Source organism: Leptinotarsa decemlineata, unplaced genomic scaffold (assembly GCF_025532065.1).
Source record: "Leptinotarsa decemlineata unplaced genomic scaffold, Ldec_3_MD MMD2_P_RNA_scaffold_5, whole genome shotgun sequence".
Classification (NCBI taxonomy): domain Eukaryota; kingdom Metazoa; phylum Arthropoda; class Insecta; order Coleoptera; family Chrysomelidae; genus Leptinotarsa; species Leptinotarsa decemlineata.
Genome location: NW_027412532.1, coordinates 23616167 through 23633280, shown reverse-complemented (window position 1 = coordinate 23633280; position 17114 = coordinate 23616167). Strand labels below are relative to the sequence as shown.

The following is a 17114-nucleotide window of genomic DNA, read 5'->3' as shown; positions in this document are numbered from 1 at the left end:
GATTATTTTAAGCAGAAATTAAAACACTATCGTCATTGAATCCCAGTCCAGTTGACGATAGTATCCATACGTGGGTGATTATAAATATTTTATAAACCAACACAAATCTGCTTCCTCTCTATAATCAAGTTTATATTTAATCAACTGTTCACTTCATTTTTTCATAATACCTCATTACATGTCTGGTAGAATCATTATAAGACAAAAAACCATTTTATGAAAAAATTTCATATTCTATTCTGAAGGAAATTATATTTATTTATGAGATATATTACTTAGTATGGAATTATGGGAAAAATTACTGTATTTTTCAGACTCAGGATTTTTTAAATATAGCTATTGAAGAAAGTGTAAACAACAGTTGATCAAATTCAAAACTCACTAACTTCGATGCCAATCACATATCATAATTCATAACTTTATAAATATATAGTTTGTAACGTAAATCAGTAATACAATATTAACCAGTCAAGTGAAAACTAGTGTATCCTACTAGAAATTTGTAATGTGGCGAAAAAAATTAACGTTTTTCGAAAGTTCGTCACTAAATAACAAAACTTTTTCTTGGAGTAGTTGTTAGAACATTGGACCTTAGTGTTGTGTGTTCTTGGGTTCAAGTCTCCTATATCTTGAATATATTTTTTTCAAACCACTCAAAATTCAAACTATTGGAAATTGAATGAATTACAAAAAAAGTTCCTTCTAACTTAATATTTTGGCATCTGCATTTTCGTAATAATCTAAGAGCCCGTGATATTCCTTCATTATTCTAAGATGTTTGGATCATCGTGGCTTTGACAGGTAACAGGTAACTCGCTGAATACTCATGAATTTTTATGAAATGAAACTGTACTTACTCGTACTTTATAGTGGAGAAGCTGAATTTAATATGGGTTAATTGGAATTGGTTTGAAAAATTGTTACACAAATATAAGTTTATATATAAAATTTCAAAATCGAGGATGCCCCAAGGCGAGAAACATCCTATATAAAATTTTCATTACGATATTCTGATAGTCAAGTAAATGTTGTTACGGTGCAGTGTAGTGTAGATGTATGTTTCCGGAAACAAAAATTGAATCCAAAAATAGACAACTTTGTCACGATTTAACTTACTTTTTATCTCTCATCGTTTACGAGATATTCAAGTGTCGATTCGAATCTTTCTATTTTTGTGTACTATAAGCAGACAATCATTAAGAAAAATTCACTAAAAAAATTATATCTTTACATCTGATGCAGATACCAGCCATGAATTTGAACTAACGCCTCCCAAAATGGTGTTCAGATACATGACCAGCCTTGAATTAACTCAGAGACTTGATATTGACGTGATTGAAAACAAGTATTCTAATAACTCAGTCACCTTAAATATTGTCGAAAACAGTAGCTTTTCATACTGCCCAAAATATTAACACGGTAGACATTAATATTGAATAGCCGGTGTTGAAATAGAAAGGGTTGACAGTATAACATTTTAGGGCTCTTTCTAGACAGCAATCTCAATTTCCGTCAGCATTGCGATAATCTCACTGAAATACTCAATAAGCAGTGTTATGTGTTAAGAAACCTGAAAAGAATTCTTTTATACTACCACGGACAGATAGAATCAAGAATTAACTATGGGATTATTGTTTGGGGAAATTCTCCACCTGCACACAATGTTTTGTAACAGAAAAGAGAATTATCAGAACCATTGCGAACGCATCACAAACATCATCGCCTAGAACCTCATTTAAAACATTGAAAATTTTGCCTCTACCTGTTCTCTACATTCTGGAAGTTTTGTTGTACATCCATAAAAATAAAGAATTTTTCAAACAAAACCAATCTTTCCATGAATATGGATCAAAACAAATTTCTACATACCCAAAACACATTTATCTTTACGTCTGAAGGCGTTTGAGATTTTGCGGCTGACTATTCAAACATAAAATAAAAAAAACTACTTTTTGAAATTAGCCCCTATACAATCGATGAGTTTTTTTTCTTATCTATATCAGCAAAAAATGTTATGTATTATTTTTCATCTTTGCTGCTTTGTTCACTTGTTTCAATAACTCTTGTTATATGAATGTGTCTGTTTTATAGTTGTATTAATTATATGTATCTGATATGTACTGACTTGTCCGATTGCTTCTTTTAGAGTCATTATTATGGATCAATAAAATATTAATTTCATTATTATTATCATCGTAGCGTGCGCTGCTCAGGCCCTATCACCTGAAGCCCCGATACATTCCGGAGGGCGCGCCAGCATTATCAACCAATGACCACTCCCCACACCGTGGGGAAAGTGATCATTGGGTTTGAGAATCATGTGCCCTGAGCAAGCGCAGTGAGCCCAGAATAATAGCCTTCTGCATCTGTGCGGCTAAGATTTCTGCCTTAGTGCGGCAAGCCGGTATGATTTTAAGATTCGAGAGTAGAGAGAGCATCATTCCACCAAGGACTCCAATAATCAGAACAACCATCTAGACAGAGTGATCTGGATAGAGTCTGCGGAGTTCGAAGAGAAAATTTCGATATTTTATCCGTTTTTCCCCCTCTTTTCTGGCGATATTTGTCTCACCAGATGCTGAAAACTCCACGACAAATATCGTTTTGCTCTGGTGCTAGAGAAGGACTACATCAGGCTTATTAGCTTGTATGAACCTGAGGGTGGAAAACGAATAGTTTCAAAATAATCTCGGCACTTCTCGTTCCCCACAACGGATTCAATATCCCCTGGAACGTGGGGCAACACCGGTGTCTCGTTAATACCGTAAGAGTGCCGTCGATGGTAATATAGTACTAATAGGGCCGCGTTATGTCGATGGATATAGGCCTAGACCAAATATGCTGGACATGCTGATAGCAAGTACATGAGGGTTTCGGGCGCCTCGCGACAGGCCCTGCACCTTGTGTCAGGAACCTCTATACCCATCACGCGACTGCGGTAGACTGAGGTGTTGAAGACACCATCCTGGCAAGTCATGATGAACCCCTCAGTTTCCGACTTCGGTCCACTCGACCTGAGAAAAGCGAACGTCAGGCGCTTTGATAAGCCAAAGTCTCCAATGTTATTGAAGAAGACCCCATGCATTGGCTTATCCATGTGCTTCCGCAGAAGTAAGGTGATCTCTGCGGCTTTTATTTGAGCTCTTCGCTGAACGGGTTCCAACTTGGTTATAGAGTTGTGGTCACCTCGTTCAGTGTCACAAACTATACCGAGTTCATCAGCTGCTCGGGCAGCTGCCCTGAAGAGACATGCTCCAATTCCTGCTTTCTCATGGTCACGGACCATACAGAGAAGGGGATCCGAACTCCTGACGACTTAACAGGCTGTATCCAGTACAATTCTGTCTTGTAGACACAAAAAAGTCCACGGCCTCTCTGTTGCCGGGGAAAGTACAACCGTGGAACGGACGATTTGGGATGCAAACTCCTATAGAGGTGCATCATTTTTTGAGTCTTTACGTAGAGTTGATACAGTTCCTCCCGAGTCCACTCCATTACTCCAAATGAGTAGAGTAAGATTGGAACGGCAAGCATATTTGTTGCAGCAACTTTGTTCCTCCCCGACAGTTCCGATGACCAGATCTGTCAAAGTTTGTGCTGATACTTGCCGTGAAGAGAGTTTTTCACTGCTATCACTTCTTGTGAGAGGCGTTGTTCCACCCCGAGGTAAGTATACGTCTGTCTCTCCGGCATCTAGATGGTGAAGGATGCTTCCATATACGAGCTACACATCCTCTCGTCATCTTTTGAGATGGACCATTGCACATTTGTCTATCTCGAATTTCATACCGATAGCATACGTATACTCATCCATATAAAACAAATCGATGACCTTGTGTCTCCAGTTTCCGGGAGTATTCCCTCGAGTATTTTTGAGCGCAACGGATAATGGCAATAATGAGATGCAGAAGAGAAAGGGACTGAGGGAATCACCCTGAAATACACCCCTTCTGAAAGTGACCTACCCTGTTTGGACTCTTGCTTGACCAGATGTTATGGTGAAGCGAGAAGTTGTATCGATTGTTCAATGCATCTCACTATTTTGTCGGGTACCGCAAGGCATCTGAGCAAATGCAAGATGAGCTTATGCGAAATTGTATCAAATGCCTTACGGTAATTGATCCAGGCCATAGAGAGGTTACGCTTATATGGAATCGAGTCCTGCGTTGCACATCTATCGATGAGCAGATTCTGTTTACGTCCAACGACTCCTCTCTTCGACCCTCTCTGCTCATACATCCGTTCGAACACTTGGTCAACTGCGGTGAGTAGTCGTGTGTATAAGATGCTTGTAAACAACTTATAACACGAATTCAAGCATGTTATCGGTCTGTAAATCTTAGGAATCGCCATGTTTTTTCTTTTAATGATGTATTTTATGTATATGTATGTATTTTAATGATTACATCGCGTACACATTGAGGGATCGCAGGTTGAACTGTTGGGTTGTTATATTTTTTCCTAAATCTGATTCATTATTATTAATATATCACTTTCGCGCTTCCAATTTTCATCATCATCTTTGCTTTTGAGCATAAGAACGGTCCGCCCCTCGACAAACCAATACGGAATCGGCTGCTCACCGTCCAGCCATGAGTTGAAAACTCTGACCAGATGGCGGTGGGTGCATGGTAGTTTTTTCCACCAATAAGTGTTCAGCCCATCTGGGCCTACAGCAGCAAAGTTCTTGGAAGCCACAAGAGCTCTTCGAACGTCATCCTGTGTTATCGAGTTGTGTAGTTCATTGAGCTCAGGCTGTCGAAGCTCTCTGTTGAAAGCTTCGAACTGCGCTAGGGCTGGAGTGTCTAAGTTGAGTGGCTGCGGGTTTTCATAGATATCTTTCCAGAAGGATTCCACCTGAACAGCGGTCGGTGGATTGTCCATCGTGGATTATTCACACGTGGAGACTCTTGGAAGAAGCGAGAAGGTTTCTCGCTAATTATTATTATCATTATCATTAGTAATATATTTCGTTCCGTTTACATGAATTTTCCAAATGAATCGATATCTCAGTACCAAAATTTGTTCGTGGAAGAAATTATCTTCTGTGAATGTATTTATTTCAGCATATTGAATAAGACCTATGTATAAAAATGTTTTGTCGAGAAAAATCAACCTCCACTTCTGCCCACGAAATCATTTTAGAAAAATCCAAATATTTCGTAGTTGGGAATTTGTTCTATTGAAGTATTTTCCACAACATGTTTGATACAGTAGATACAAGTTATTCTGAAATGGTTCCCGAAACGACATCCAAAGGAAGTAGGTATAATTTTCATATGAAAGTATTTATTGAGTACGTAGGAAAATTTATGACGAGAAGTGATACTGACAAGTTGGATAAATTCATTTAAGGATTTTTATTCAAACGCAATAACATTACCGGTCAATTTCATCAGTTTGGACTTTCATTGTCTAATATAGTATGATTTGAAATCTCTGAAATAACATATTGAGATGAAAATCAAAAAGAATAGCTCAAGATAATAATTTTATTGAGCAGAAAAAACCCTGAAAAGAATTTACAATAAAATAAAAATCAAGCAAAAATTGAAGATTGAACAATTAAAACGAAATAAAAATTTAAAAGATTGGGAAATTTCAAGATAAGTTACTTCACGGCGTTTCGATTTTTAGTATCCACTATCGTCTTTGGGTGATGACTGATAGGAGGACTCGAGATGGAACTAGCCATCATTAAAAAACTTCTTCAACGAAATGGTTACTCCAAAGTGATGGTGGAACAGAATGTCTTAAAGACAGCAAGAGCCTCCCATGGAACCAGTGATTGCACTTTTCTCCATCAGAGGATTGTGGGAAAGGATATGAAAAATTGGGTCCAAGTACAACATCAGAACCTGCTTCGGATCCGTGAACACCATCTGTAGCACCCTCATGAAAACTGGGCCATCAAACGCCGACTGCGATTTTAAGAATTGAATTTACCGGATATCTTGTGAGTAAGGCAAATCCTACATCGGTGAAACTGAGAGGCCATTGAAAGTCCGAATTGCCGAGCACAAGAAACACACACAGCGAGGAGAAACCAGCAAATAGGGAATAGCAGATCATGTTCAGACCCATCAATAAAAAATCATGTGTTCCCATACTGAGATAATCCACAGGGGGGAACACTGCTTCAGGAGAAAATTCAAAGAAGCTGCATACATGTTGTCCAATGACGCATTCAACCAAGCTGGCGTAGAGATACGCAACGTATGGAAACAAATAATGAAGCGGACATCGGTCAACTCCCGCCAAGCGATCATCTCCCGCTAAACCGATGAGTCGGAGAGAAAAGAGGAAATGGGTAAAAGCACTCGAATGACTTATAAATAGTCATTTCGCAGAGGAATAAGTCTAGTTATCACCCAAAGACGATTGTGCATAGGTACTAACAATCGAAATGTCGTGAAGTAACTTGGCTTGAAATCTCTTAATTTTTTTTAGTTTTTATTTCATTTCAATTGTTCAATTTTCAATTTTTTGCTTGATTTTCATTTAACTGTAATTTTTTTTCAGGGTTTTTTGCTCAATTTTCATTTTATTGTAATTTCTTTCCAAAGTTTTTTTTGCTCAATTGAAAAATGTATTCATGGAGAAATGAAATTGAAACGAATCAACGATGTTTCTTTGAAAATTGATACTCTGTCATAAAGTGGCACATTTGTCGCAACTGAGCCGGCAATGCTATATAATTAAAGTTACAGGAAACAGGTATAAATCTATCCATTCAATAACGATAAATGTTCAGTTCAATTTATTTTAAACTTCATCATATACTTTTCACAAAAATGGTTCGCAAATTATATAAGATACAAATTGTAGAAAACGTCCATCCGGAAAAACTATTTTCAAGCACATGAATATTGTGAATATTCAATTGAATAACATATCATTCACAGGAACGCTACACAAAGCAATATAACAAAACAAATCAAATACTATAAATGAAATTCTCTTAGGGACCTAGTTCCTTCTGAAAACGTCATCATAACAAATTTGAAATTCGGAATGATAAATGGTAATAACTCATGATGTCAGAAACTCTTTGTAAAGAAATATATATGTTGTACTGAATTTGATTTAGGTTCTCAAGACTCTTTTTCAACCAGTTTTTGTAGGCATACATGTTTTTAAGATTCATTCTCTCTGAATATATAAGGCAACCAAATAACATTTTAACTATTAGGCATTGAGAAGTTCAACTTGTTCTTTAGTGGTTTTTCTTTTATTCGATGCAACGAAGACAAAATACGTCAAATTGATCAAACTAATTGCTATTACTATCAGAATGACCACCATTATTATTAACAACATTTTTATGACTTCTATCTTCCCGTCATTCGGATCAATTTCCTCGTCATAAATATATTTTGACCGGTTAAAAATTAACCGGTTTACTTCGATACCCAGTAGGTATTCCTGTGACTTTTTTTTCAGTAAATCTTCACAGTATTTCCATTTCATCACATTATCTGAAATCTCTCCATCCGACATATTATTATCTGGTTTTAGGTTCTCCAGATATTTAACAAAACCACTATTTTTGAAGTCTTTATCGAAGTAATTATAAACACCTTCAAGTTCAACAGTGAAATTCTCAAAATTTTTCATGTTTTCAAGATATCTGTAAAACTTGGAGTTTTCGAAGTCTTTGTTGAAAAAAGAATAGATTTCTGAATCACTGAATTTCAGTAATTTCTGTTCTTTCATGGACTCTAAATACCTGTAAAAATTACTGTTCTTGAAACCTTCATTAAAGTAATCGTACATGATAGTTCTTTTATGATCTTCATTTGGCAGGACTTTATTCAATAAATTTTTTTCTATATTTGAACCAGAGTTTTGTGAAAACTCTGGAGGAAAATTCGAGTTATCAAAACAAGAAATACCTTGGATGTTGGAAGAGTTTCTGATGCTTCCATATGCAACAATAACACTTTTACTTCTGAAGTAATGTATTATTTCAATGAGATCGTCACAGGTGAAGTTATTGCCACCCAGAGATATTTTTGATACATGCGGTGAGTCTGCGATTATTTGTTCTGAATCCAAATGAAATAATTTATTTTGTTGAATATACAACTCAGTCATATTCGTCAAAGAATGCAAGTACCTTTTTACGTCTGTGATTTTGTTATTTGATATGTCTAAGATTTGTAGATTCTGTAAGTTTTCGAAAGTTCCGTGATGAAACTGTTTCAGGTTGTTATTGGATAGATTCAATTTTATGAGATCAGGCATATGTGAAAATATTCCGATCGGGAGAGAAGATATATTGTTATGTTCCAAATTCAATATCTTGAGTTTATTTACGTATTCAAAAGTATATGGAAACAAATCAGAAATGAGATTATAACTCAAATCACAATAAATAACTCTGGAGGAGGAATTTGAACAATTATTTTTTCCCAGTGACTTCAACCGATTTCTGCTGATACTTATACTCTCAAATTCTGCGATACAAAAGTCGATTTTAGTGATTTTGTTCCAACTCAAATCTATATTAACAATTTTATGTCGAATACTTTCAATATTGATTTCTGTTATTTCGTTGAAACTCAAATCTATATGTTTGAGTTCAACGATATTCTTGTCCAGAACCAGTTCATCAAAATTCATCAAGGAATTGACAGATAAATTCAGTGATTTCAAATTGACTGTTCCAGTTAAACAACTAGGTCCCAGAACTTTCAGTTTATTTTTTGATACATCCAAAATTTCAAGTAACGACAGGGAGTTAAAAATTCCGGGTTCAACTCAATTATGTTATTTTCCCCAAGGTACACTTCTTTGAGGGAATATAAAGTGTTGAAAGCACCTGGTAACAGGTTTTCTATATGAAGTCTTTCCATATGAAGAATTGATGTTGAAGGATAATTCGAAAATGCTGCCGAAGGAATTACAGGAATATTCGAAAATACTATTTTCAGAACAAGAGGACAATCATCACAATCATATTTGGGAACTCTACGTGGTAATGGGAATGTGACTCTTGAGCATTCTACTGTTATATTTATTACTCTGGGTGGATATGAAAAAGAGTTGTAATATTCATAATCATAAACATTTCTACGTTGTTCAGTTGCAGCAAACTCTTCGCAGTCCAATCCGGTACATATCTTCAGTGGGTAGAACCAGAAAAACATGATTATCAACTGAAACGTATACCTGAAAAAAACATATCATGATCAAATCAAATGCATGAAGAGATACACATTAATTCACTCAATAATAAGAGAATATGCACTTAATGTCACCGGTTTGTTACGAGGATATTTTAAAATGTAGTTGAATATTAGTCTGATCATAATTTTTTATATAACTCTGAGTCCATATAACCCCGATTTTTTTAAAATTTATCTTTTGATTTTCATAGAATTATTTTTCAGCAGTTCCACTGCATTAAACCTATCATTTCTAGAAATATGTGGATTCGAATCCGATGGCATTCCAGGATAGCTTCCCAATTTTCTGCTACCGCAGTTGTCGGTTGATTGGTCAAACCATCAACACTGACATAAAAACTTGGCACCAATAGGTGGTTCTACTTATGTCTCGCTTGCGTTTACGCAGTTATTTTTATCGAGTACATTTCTTGGTTATTCACATTTTGTCAGAGTTCGTAGCGAGACACCGAAGAGTACAAAGGTGTTCAGTAAACGAAAGCTCACGTTATCCGAAAAGATAACCTGAAAGAAGTGAAAATTGTGAAATAGAAGAAAGTAGATCTTATCAACACTATTTGTGTGTAACGCACACAAAAATCTTCTGATTTTTCAGATTTATATTCTTTTCAGGAACACTCCTGAGTACCATTGAAGAAATGGACCAACAAATTGAGAGACACACGGAGGAAAACCACAAATTAAAAAAAAAGAAGGGGAGCAGGACAAACAAATCTCAAAACTAGTGAGAGACCTGAGAGCTCTCACAGACCGGCTTCAACAGCTTGAAACACAGCTGAAATCGAAGGAAAAGCAGGATAATCCGCCTGCAGAAGCCGTAGAAACAACAAAAAAAAGCCATGGCCAAAAACTCCCTGAAGAAGAGAATAAAAAAGTCAATAAGAAAACACTCCCTGAAGAAAGGAGCCAGAAGGCCAGTACAAACAAAAAACTTCCTGAAAAGGAAGTAAACAAGGTAAGCGCAGAAACGTGCAACGACAAAGAAAGACAAGCGACAAACCAAGAGGCCACGCGACAAAGAAGTCATTTCCGAATCAGAGTCGGATGACGGTTTCACAAAGGTCGTGAAACCAAACCGCTGCATCAGAAGACGCATCGCGGCTGAACAAAACCAAGAACGAGCCAAAAAAGACAACCACGTGGACATGGACACACAGAAAACGGCATCCATAGATGAAAGAACCCCTAAAGAAGAGGTACACCCTGCGAAAAACACCAAAATGAACCCATCAAACAATGAAGAAGTGGTGCCAACCACACGAATTTGAATGCAAATTTGAACACGACCATCGTTCCCAGCAAACCGCCACCAATCGTCATGCACGATGCAAAACGGTGGAACAATGTCTTACCGAGACTTACCAAGGATGGTCGAGTGGAGGAGAACTAACAAATGTATGGAAGAATTCAGGCTGGACTGCCATACGTATACAATTGAAAAAGAGATCCCACTTCATGTAGTCATTAGAGGAATATCGGAAAATGCAGATGAAAGAGACGTTTCAGCCGACCTAGAAAAACAGGGCTACGAGGTCCTGGAATGTCACAGGATGATATCCAGACGTTCGGGACAAATACTATCGCTGTTCTTGGTCAAGGTACCCAAAAACCAAGAAAAAATATTCACACTAAAAACGTGGGTAAACCTGATTGTGCAGGCGGAGCCGCAACGAATAAACAAGTGCCACCGATGCCAATATTTTGGACAACTGCGCGTTTCGTGAAGTTCGGCGAGTTAGGCGACTTCAACGATAAGTCACGCGACTGGAACTGCAGAAAAGGAAAATAAAGAGGTAGAGAACTAGCCAGGCAGCTAGAAGAATTCGAGGACAACGCGGTAGTCGCTCCCGAAGCCCCAACGCACTACCCGCGAGAAGACACACTAGACATCGCCATAGTGCAAAATATTTCTACATCGGAGATGAAAGTACTAGACGAAGGATCGTCAGACCACCGTTCTACTCACAATAGGCGGAGAGGAACCAGATAATCCTACAAAGAGAATCATCGACTAGAGTAGATTCCAGCGCACCGTTCACGATGCGATAGGAGACATCCCTCGCATTGAAACAATGACTGATCTAGAGAACGCAGCTACAACAGGCGATCATCCAAACAATAGAGAGAAGCGCGCGCGGAAAGTCCCTGCCGCGCGCTTCAATTTGCAGGACCACATTTGACGGGAAGTAATAGAATTCATCAGAATCAGAAGACTCCTGAAGAGAAGGAGTATGCACAGAGCCGGCAGAATCCTGCAGCAAAAGCTGCGTGCAATTCAAAAACGAAAATAGACAACCCGAAGAACTCAACACCAAAGACCATGCATGGAAATTGCAGAAAGTTTTTAGGAAGGGACACCGAACACCATGTCCGCCTATCGAGAACAAGGCCGAGGAGACGGTACGAAGGATAAGATGGCAACGAAGGGACAACACGCAACCGCTAACACCGACATCACCCGAAGATGTGAAGGGCATCTTGAGGTACCTAGCCACTCGGAAAGCCCACGGCCCGGACCAGATTCCAAACAGGGCACTGAAAGCCCTGCCAAAGAAGGATATAGTGGCAATGACGAATATCATTAACGCTATACTCAGACTACAACATTTTCCGTACCCGTTCAAGAAGGCAACGGTCATTCACATCCCGAAGCCAAAGAAGAACCACATATTTTCTAATATTCATAGGGCAAGAAGCTCAGCTCCTTCAATAAGCAAAGTGGCAGAACGAGTTATCTTGAAAAGACTGGAAGACCAAACCAGCGAACTGGGAATCTTACCAGATGAACAGATCGGCTTCAGATCCGAACACTTGACAGAGCTGCAAGTCCTGAGGGTAGTAGACTATGCGACAGAAGGTTTCAACCCATGTAAAGGATACCACACCAGAGCGATATTTCTAGACGTCTCCATGGCGTTCGACAGAGTTTGGCACCCCGGATTACAAGCCAAAATGAGCAATTTTGGCTACTCAAAACAAATGAAATGAATAATCAAATCCTTTCTAGCTGATCGGTGATACCGCTGCAGAGTAGGACAAGAACCCTTCACCGTGCGATTACTGGAATCAGGGGTCCCACTAGGTGCAGTCCTTTCGCCACGCCTCTACTCGGCATACAGAGCAGACACGCCCAAAACTGAGAACAATTCTAACAAGTTGGCACTCTACCCGGACGACACAGCTCTACTGGCGAGATCAACTAGCCATGCGCAAGTTCCCAGATACTTGCAACAACAGACGGACAGATTAGAGGAATGGGTCAACCTTTGGAAAATCAGCATGAACCGTGACAAGAGTCAGGCAATACTTTTCACCCAGAGGATGGTACACCCGGACGGAAACGTCACATTCAACGTACAAGAGATTCCGAGGACCAACGAAGCGAAATACCTGGGAGTCACTCTCCACATGAGACTAACGTTCAGGGTCCACGTAGGGTAGAGACTAGGACTGGCAAGAGCCGCCCGACAAAATCTACATTCGATTATAGGTCACAGAAGCAACATGGGACTCCACATAAAATTGCTGCTAATCAAGACCGTACTACTCCCAATCATCCTGTAGGCCTGCACTGCCAGTGCGCAGCGACATAAAGACGCAGTACATTCAGCAAATCACATTCAAGTAAAGTTATGATTCGATAAATTGATAGATCAGAAAGTAAAAAGTCCACTCATAAGAGTGGGGGTGGCTAGACGGGATGGGTTGTTCTGCCCGCAGTAACCGTGTGGGGAAGATTTTATCTCAGGACACTCAACCCGGAAGAGGGCATGAGGGGGGGTCACATTTTGTCTTCAATCGAGGACTACCTGCCCAGTACTGACAATGCCCAATAGGCTGAAACAGCTGTCTAGCGGTGGCACTTGAATTGAAATCAATAAGGAAAAGATCAGAATAGTAGTTATCTATTTATAATTTTTTATATCGACAATTTAATTTTTTTTTATTATTTCGAGAACAGCTCACGATACACTGGATTGCTATAATTAATTTCATTGCATTGTAAAAAGTACAATTTTGTCTACTTTACCCAAAATCGTAGCTTTCACCGTTGCCTAGGTAGAAATTGTGTTCAATATATCTTCGCCGCCCAGTATGAGACAGTCTGCGGATTTCATTTCTCCAATTTCCAAACCTTTTCCATTCCCGATAAACTCAACGCATTTTCGTCTCTGCTAAAAAGAATAAACAACTCCTACAATTTTTGTCGATATGACTCAGCCCTTGACAGATTTTGTGACTCTTTCAATTTAATTTTATTTCGACTAAAACTGCGTGTTTATCGAATGAAACGAAGAATGTGGTATTTACACGACGGAGCATTTGGTTACCACACTGTTCCTGTTAATAATTATTCAGACAATGCATTCCCAAATGGCTACCTCGCTCACCAGATTTTACAAAAATGATTTTTTCATGAGGGGCTACGTTGAAGATAAGTTTTATAGAGAGAGTACCTCCATCTACAAAGGAGGATATGAGAAATAGAATCAAGGATGTACATCAAAATATCGTTCAAATTGAATCATAGAACAGCTGTCAGTGTCAATCGTTTTTATCTCTCTCTGTGGTCTGTAGCCACATGGCTTTTACTAGTAAATTATAATTTTCAAACCATAACGATTTTATTATGTAAATTTAAGTAATCTTCCTTGTATCATTGAGGAGTCAAAACTTTCTTTTATTCTGGTAACTTGTTTTATTTTATTGACATGTTTCAACTATTTAATGTAACATTCTTTTTGACACGGCCATCCTCACCAACAGTAAGTTGAGCCTTTTTTGTAACAAAATTTAAATTATTGCTATTTTTTGTAGCTCTTCCTTGATAATGATAATAAACTAATATATATATATATATATATATATATATATATATATATATATATATATATATATATATATATATATATATATATAATAATCAAAAATGAAACAATTCGTGGACACAACACTCCAAAAAAGAGGGGCAAACCGCGAACACGTGTTTCTGGCTATTGGCCTCATCAGCGCGGTGCAGCCAAGTGTAAAGATGGGCAACACTTGTTTGCCGAAAGCAGGAAACAACACATACGCACACGAAGTCAACAACAGAAGCCAACCGCACATTTGTGGTTTCAGTTGATTTTATCGAGTGTCGAGTGTGCATGATATAAATCAAAAATTAAACAATTTGTGAATATATATACAGGCTGATTCACGGTGGATGGCACATTAAACGTTTCTGGTGAACCAGACAACGGATCACTTTGAAAATTTAATGGAGGGCATATTCGGACATTCTCTAGCCAACTAAAATATTTTCGACAATGCGGTGTTGCCGCTTCTATTAGAAAGCAGTAGCAACTTTGATTTTTCAAATGAAACACTCTGTATATAATATTATTTTTGGAATCTCCAACAATTGCCTGACAACTTTTCTTGATATTTCCCTATACCTATCTGTTACCGTTTTCGAAATAAAAATTAATTTCAATTTTTTTCTTCGAAAATCATGACTTCTAAAAATGCCGATATCTTTTAGTTAAGAAGTACTATGATATCGAAATTTGGTTTGGAGTTAGGTGATACTTGGACACTTCCCACACGTCAGCCTAATCTCCGTTACTTCAATACAGGGTGGTAAAAAAATACAGTTATTTCGTTTGCTTGAAAAAGTTGCTGAAATTTGATTATTTTAAATGGAACACCCTGTATATTATTGAAAATTCGGAAAGCTGCTGAAATTTGCTTTCTTTCTATGTATATCATACCTATACCTAACTATTCAAGTTTCGGACTTATGAACATTTATTTGCGAAAATGTCCCTTCAGAATGGTATTTCCATTCGGTATTTGGTAAGCAGGCCATGATTACTATTTGACAGTAGCGTTGTGACATTCTCCTAATAATATCGACATTTTCGTCACTTCAGAAGTTGCAAATACCTTCAAAACGATGGAACAAAACTATTCAATTGAAGTTCTTATGAATTTTTTATTATTTTTGGACAGTGTGACAAAATTATCAGCAGAACATGTAGAAAGTTCAATGAAATGTATCCGAATCTACCGCCAATGAACCTCAAGAAATTTATACGAATTCAGAACAATTTCAATGCATTTGGATCAACTTTGAAAGCACCAAGAAACTTGCCTCGACCCGTAACTTTCGAAGACAACCAGATTAATGTCTTAGCATATTTTCACGCATTTCCCGAGTCATCGATAAGAAGTGCTGAAGAAGATTTGGGTATAAAATATTCATCGGTTCAAAGAATCTTGCGAAGACATAAAATGCATGATTATAAATTCACCAAAATTCAAGCAATGAAGCCTCAAGATCCTCAACAGAGAGTAGAATTTTGTGAAATGTTGTTGACACGCATTCAAGAAGATCCACTTTTTTTAAATAAAATTATTTAGGCTGATGAATCGAAATTTTCGAGAGAAGGGATTTTCAATAGAAAAAATCGTCATTATTGGTCCAGTGAAAATCCTCACGTCACAAAAGAAGCCGGATTTCAAGAAAAATTTAGTTTTAATGTCTTCTGCATGTTGATGGACAACAAATTGAGGTACGTGATATACGAGGAGTCATTAACATCCAGAAGCTACCTGAATATTTTGGAGAATACTGTAGACAGTTTCGTGGATAATCTGCCACTCGAAGATTATCGAAACTGTTGGTACCAACTAGACGGAGCTCCTGCACATTGCACAAGAGAAGTGAGCGCAGAACTGGATAGACTATTTGACGATCGGTGGATGAGGCGCTTGGGACCATGGAATTGGCCAGCGAGATCACCCGATCTTAATCCATTAGATTTTTATTTGTGGGGAATGTTTTAAGAAAAAGTTTACAAAATACCCGTGCGTTCGAAAGATGAATTGTTAGAAAGGATTGCCCAAACATTTGAAGATTTGGATCCCAATGAAATCAGATCTGCCACCACGAAAGCAGTCAACACCCGCATTTTAAAGTGCTTGGAAGTGAACGGCCAGCGATTCGAACATATTTTGAAATATTCCACATGATTGTTTTACTTTTTTATATTTATTCATATCAATATTTCCAATTTCAAGTTTCTTGGTGCTTTTTTAAAGTTTATCCAAACATATTGAAATTGTTCTGAATTCGTATAAATTTCTTGAGGTTCATTGGCAGTAGATTCGGATACATTTCATTGAACTTTCTACATGTTCTGCTGATAATTTTGTCACACTGTCCAAAAATAATAAACAAATTCATAAGAACTTCGTTTGAATAGTTTTGTTCCATCGTTTTGAAGGTATTTGCAACTTCTGAAGTGACGAAAATGTCGATATTATTAGGAGAATGTCACAACGCTACTGTCAAATAGTAATCATGGCCTGCTTACCAAATACCGAATGGAAACACCATTCTGAAGGGACATTTTCACAAATAAATGTTCATTAGTCCGAAACTTGACTAGTTAGGTATAGGTATGATATACATAGAAAGAAAGCAAATTTCAGCAGCTTTCCGAATTTTCAATAATATACAGGGTGTTCCATTTAAAATAATCAAATTTCAGCAACTTTTTCAAGCAAACGAAAAAACTGTATTTTTTTACCACCCTGTATTGAAGTAACGGAGATTAGGCTGACGTGTGGGAAGTGTCCAAGTATCACCTAACTCCAAACCAAATTTCGATATCATAGTACTTCTTAACTAAACGATATCGGCATTTTTAGAAGTCATGATTTTCGAAGAAAAAAATTGAAATTAATTTTTATTTCGAAAACGGTAACAGATAGGTATAGGGAAATATCAAGAAAAGTTGTCGGGCAATTGATGGAGATTCCAAAAATAATATTATATACAGAGTGTTCCATTTGAAAAATCAAAGTTGCTACTGCTTTCTAATAGAAGCGGCAACACCGCATTATCGAAAATATTTTAGTTGGCTAGAGAATGTC

General features: G+C 37.5%; 1 protein-coding gene across 1 annotated transcript in view; it reads right to left on the bottom strand.

Moving 5' to 3' along the window:
- Positions 1-6745: 6745 nt before the first annotated feature.
- Positions 6746-17114, bottom strand: part of LOC111509844 (uncharacterized) — a 242661-nt gene continuing 232292 nt past the window's right edge. Inside the window, 2 exon segments of the mRNA XM_074169709.1 lie at positions 6746-8759; positions 8762-9174. Coding sequence (XP_074025810.1) covers positions 7189-8759; positions 8762-9174 — 1984 coding nt within the window. The 3' untranslated portion in view covers positions 6746-7188.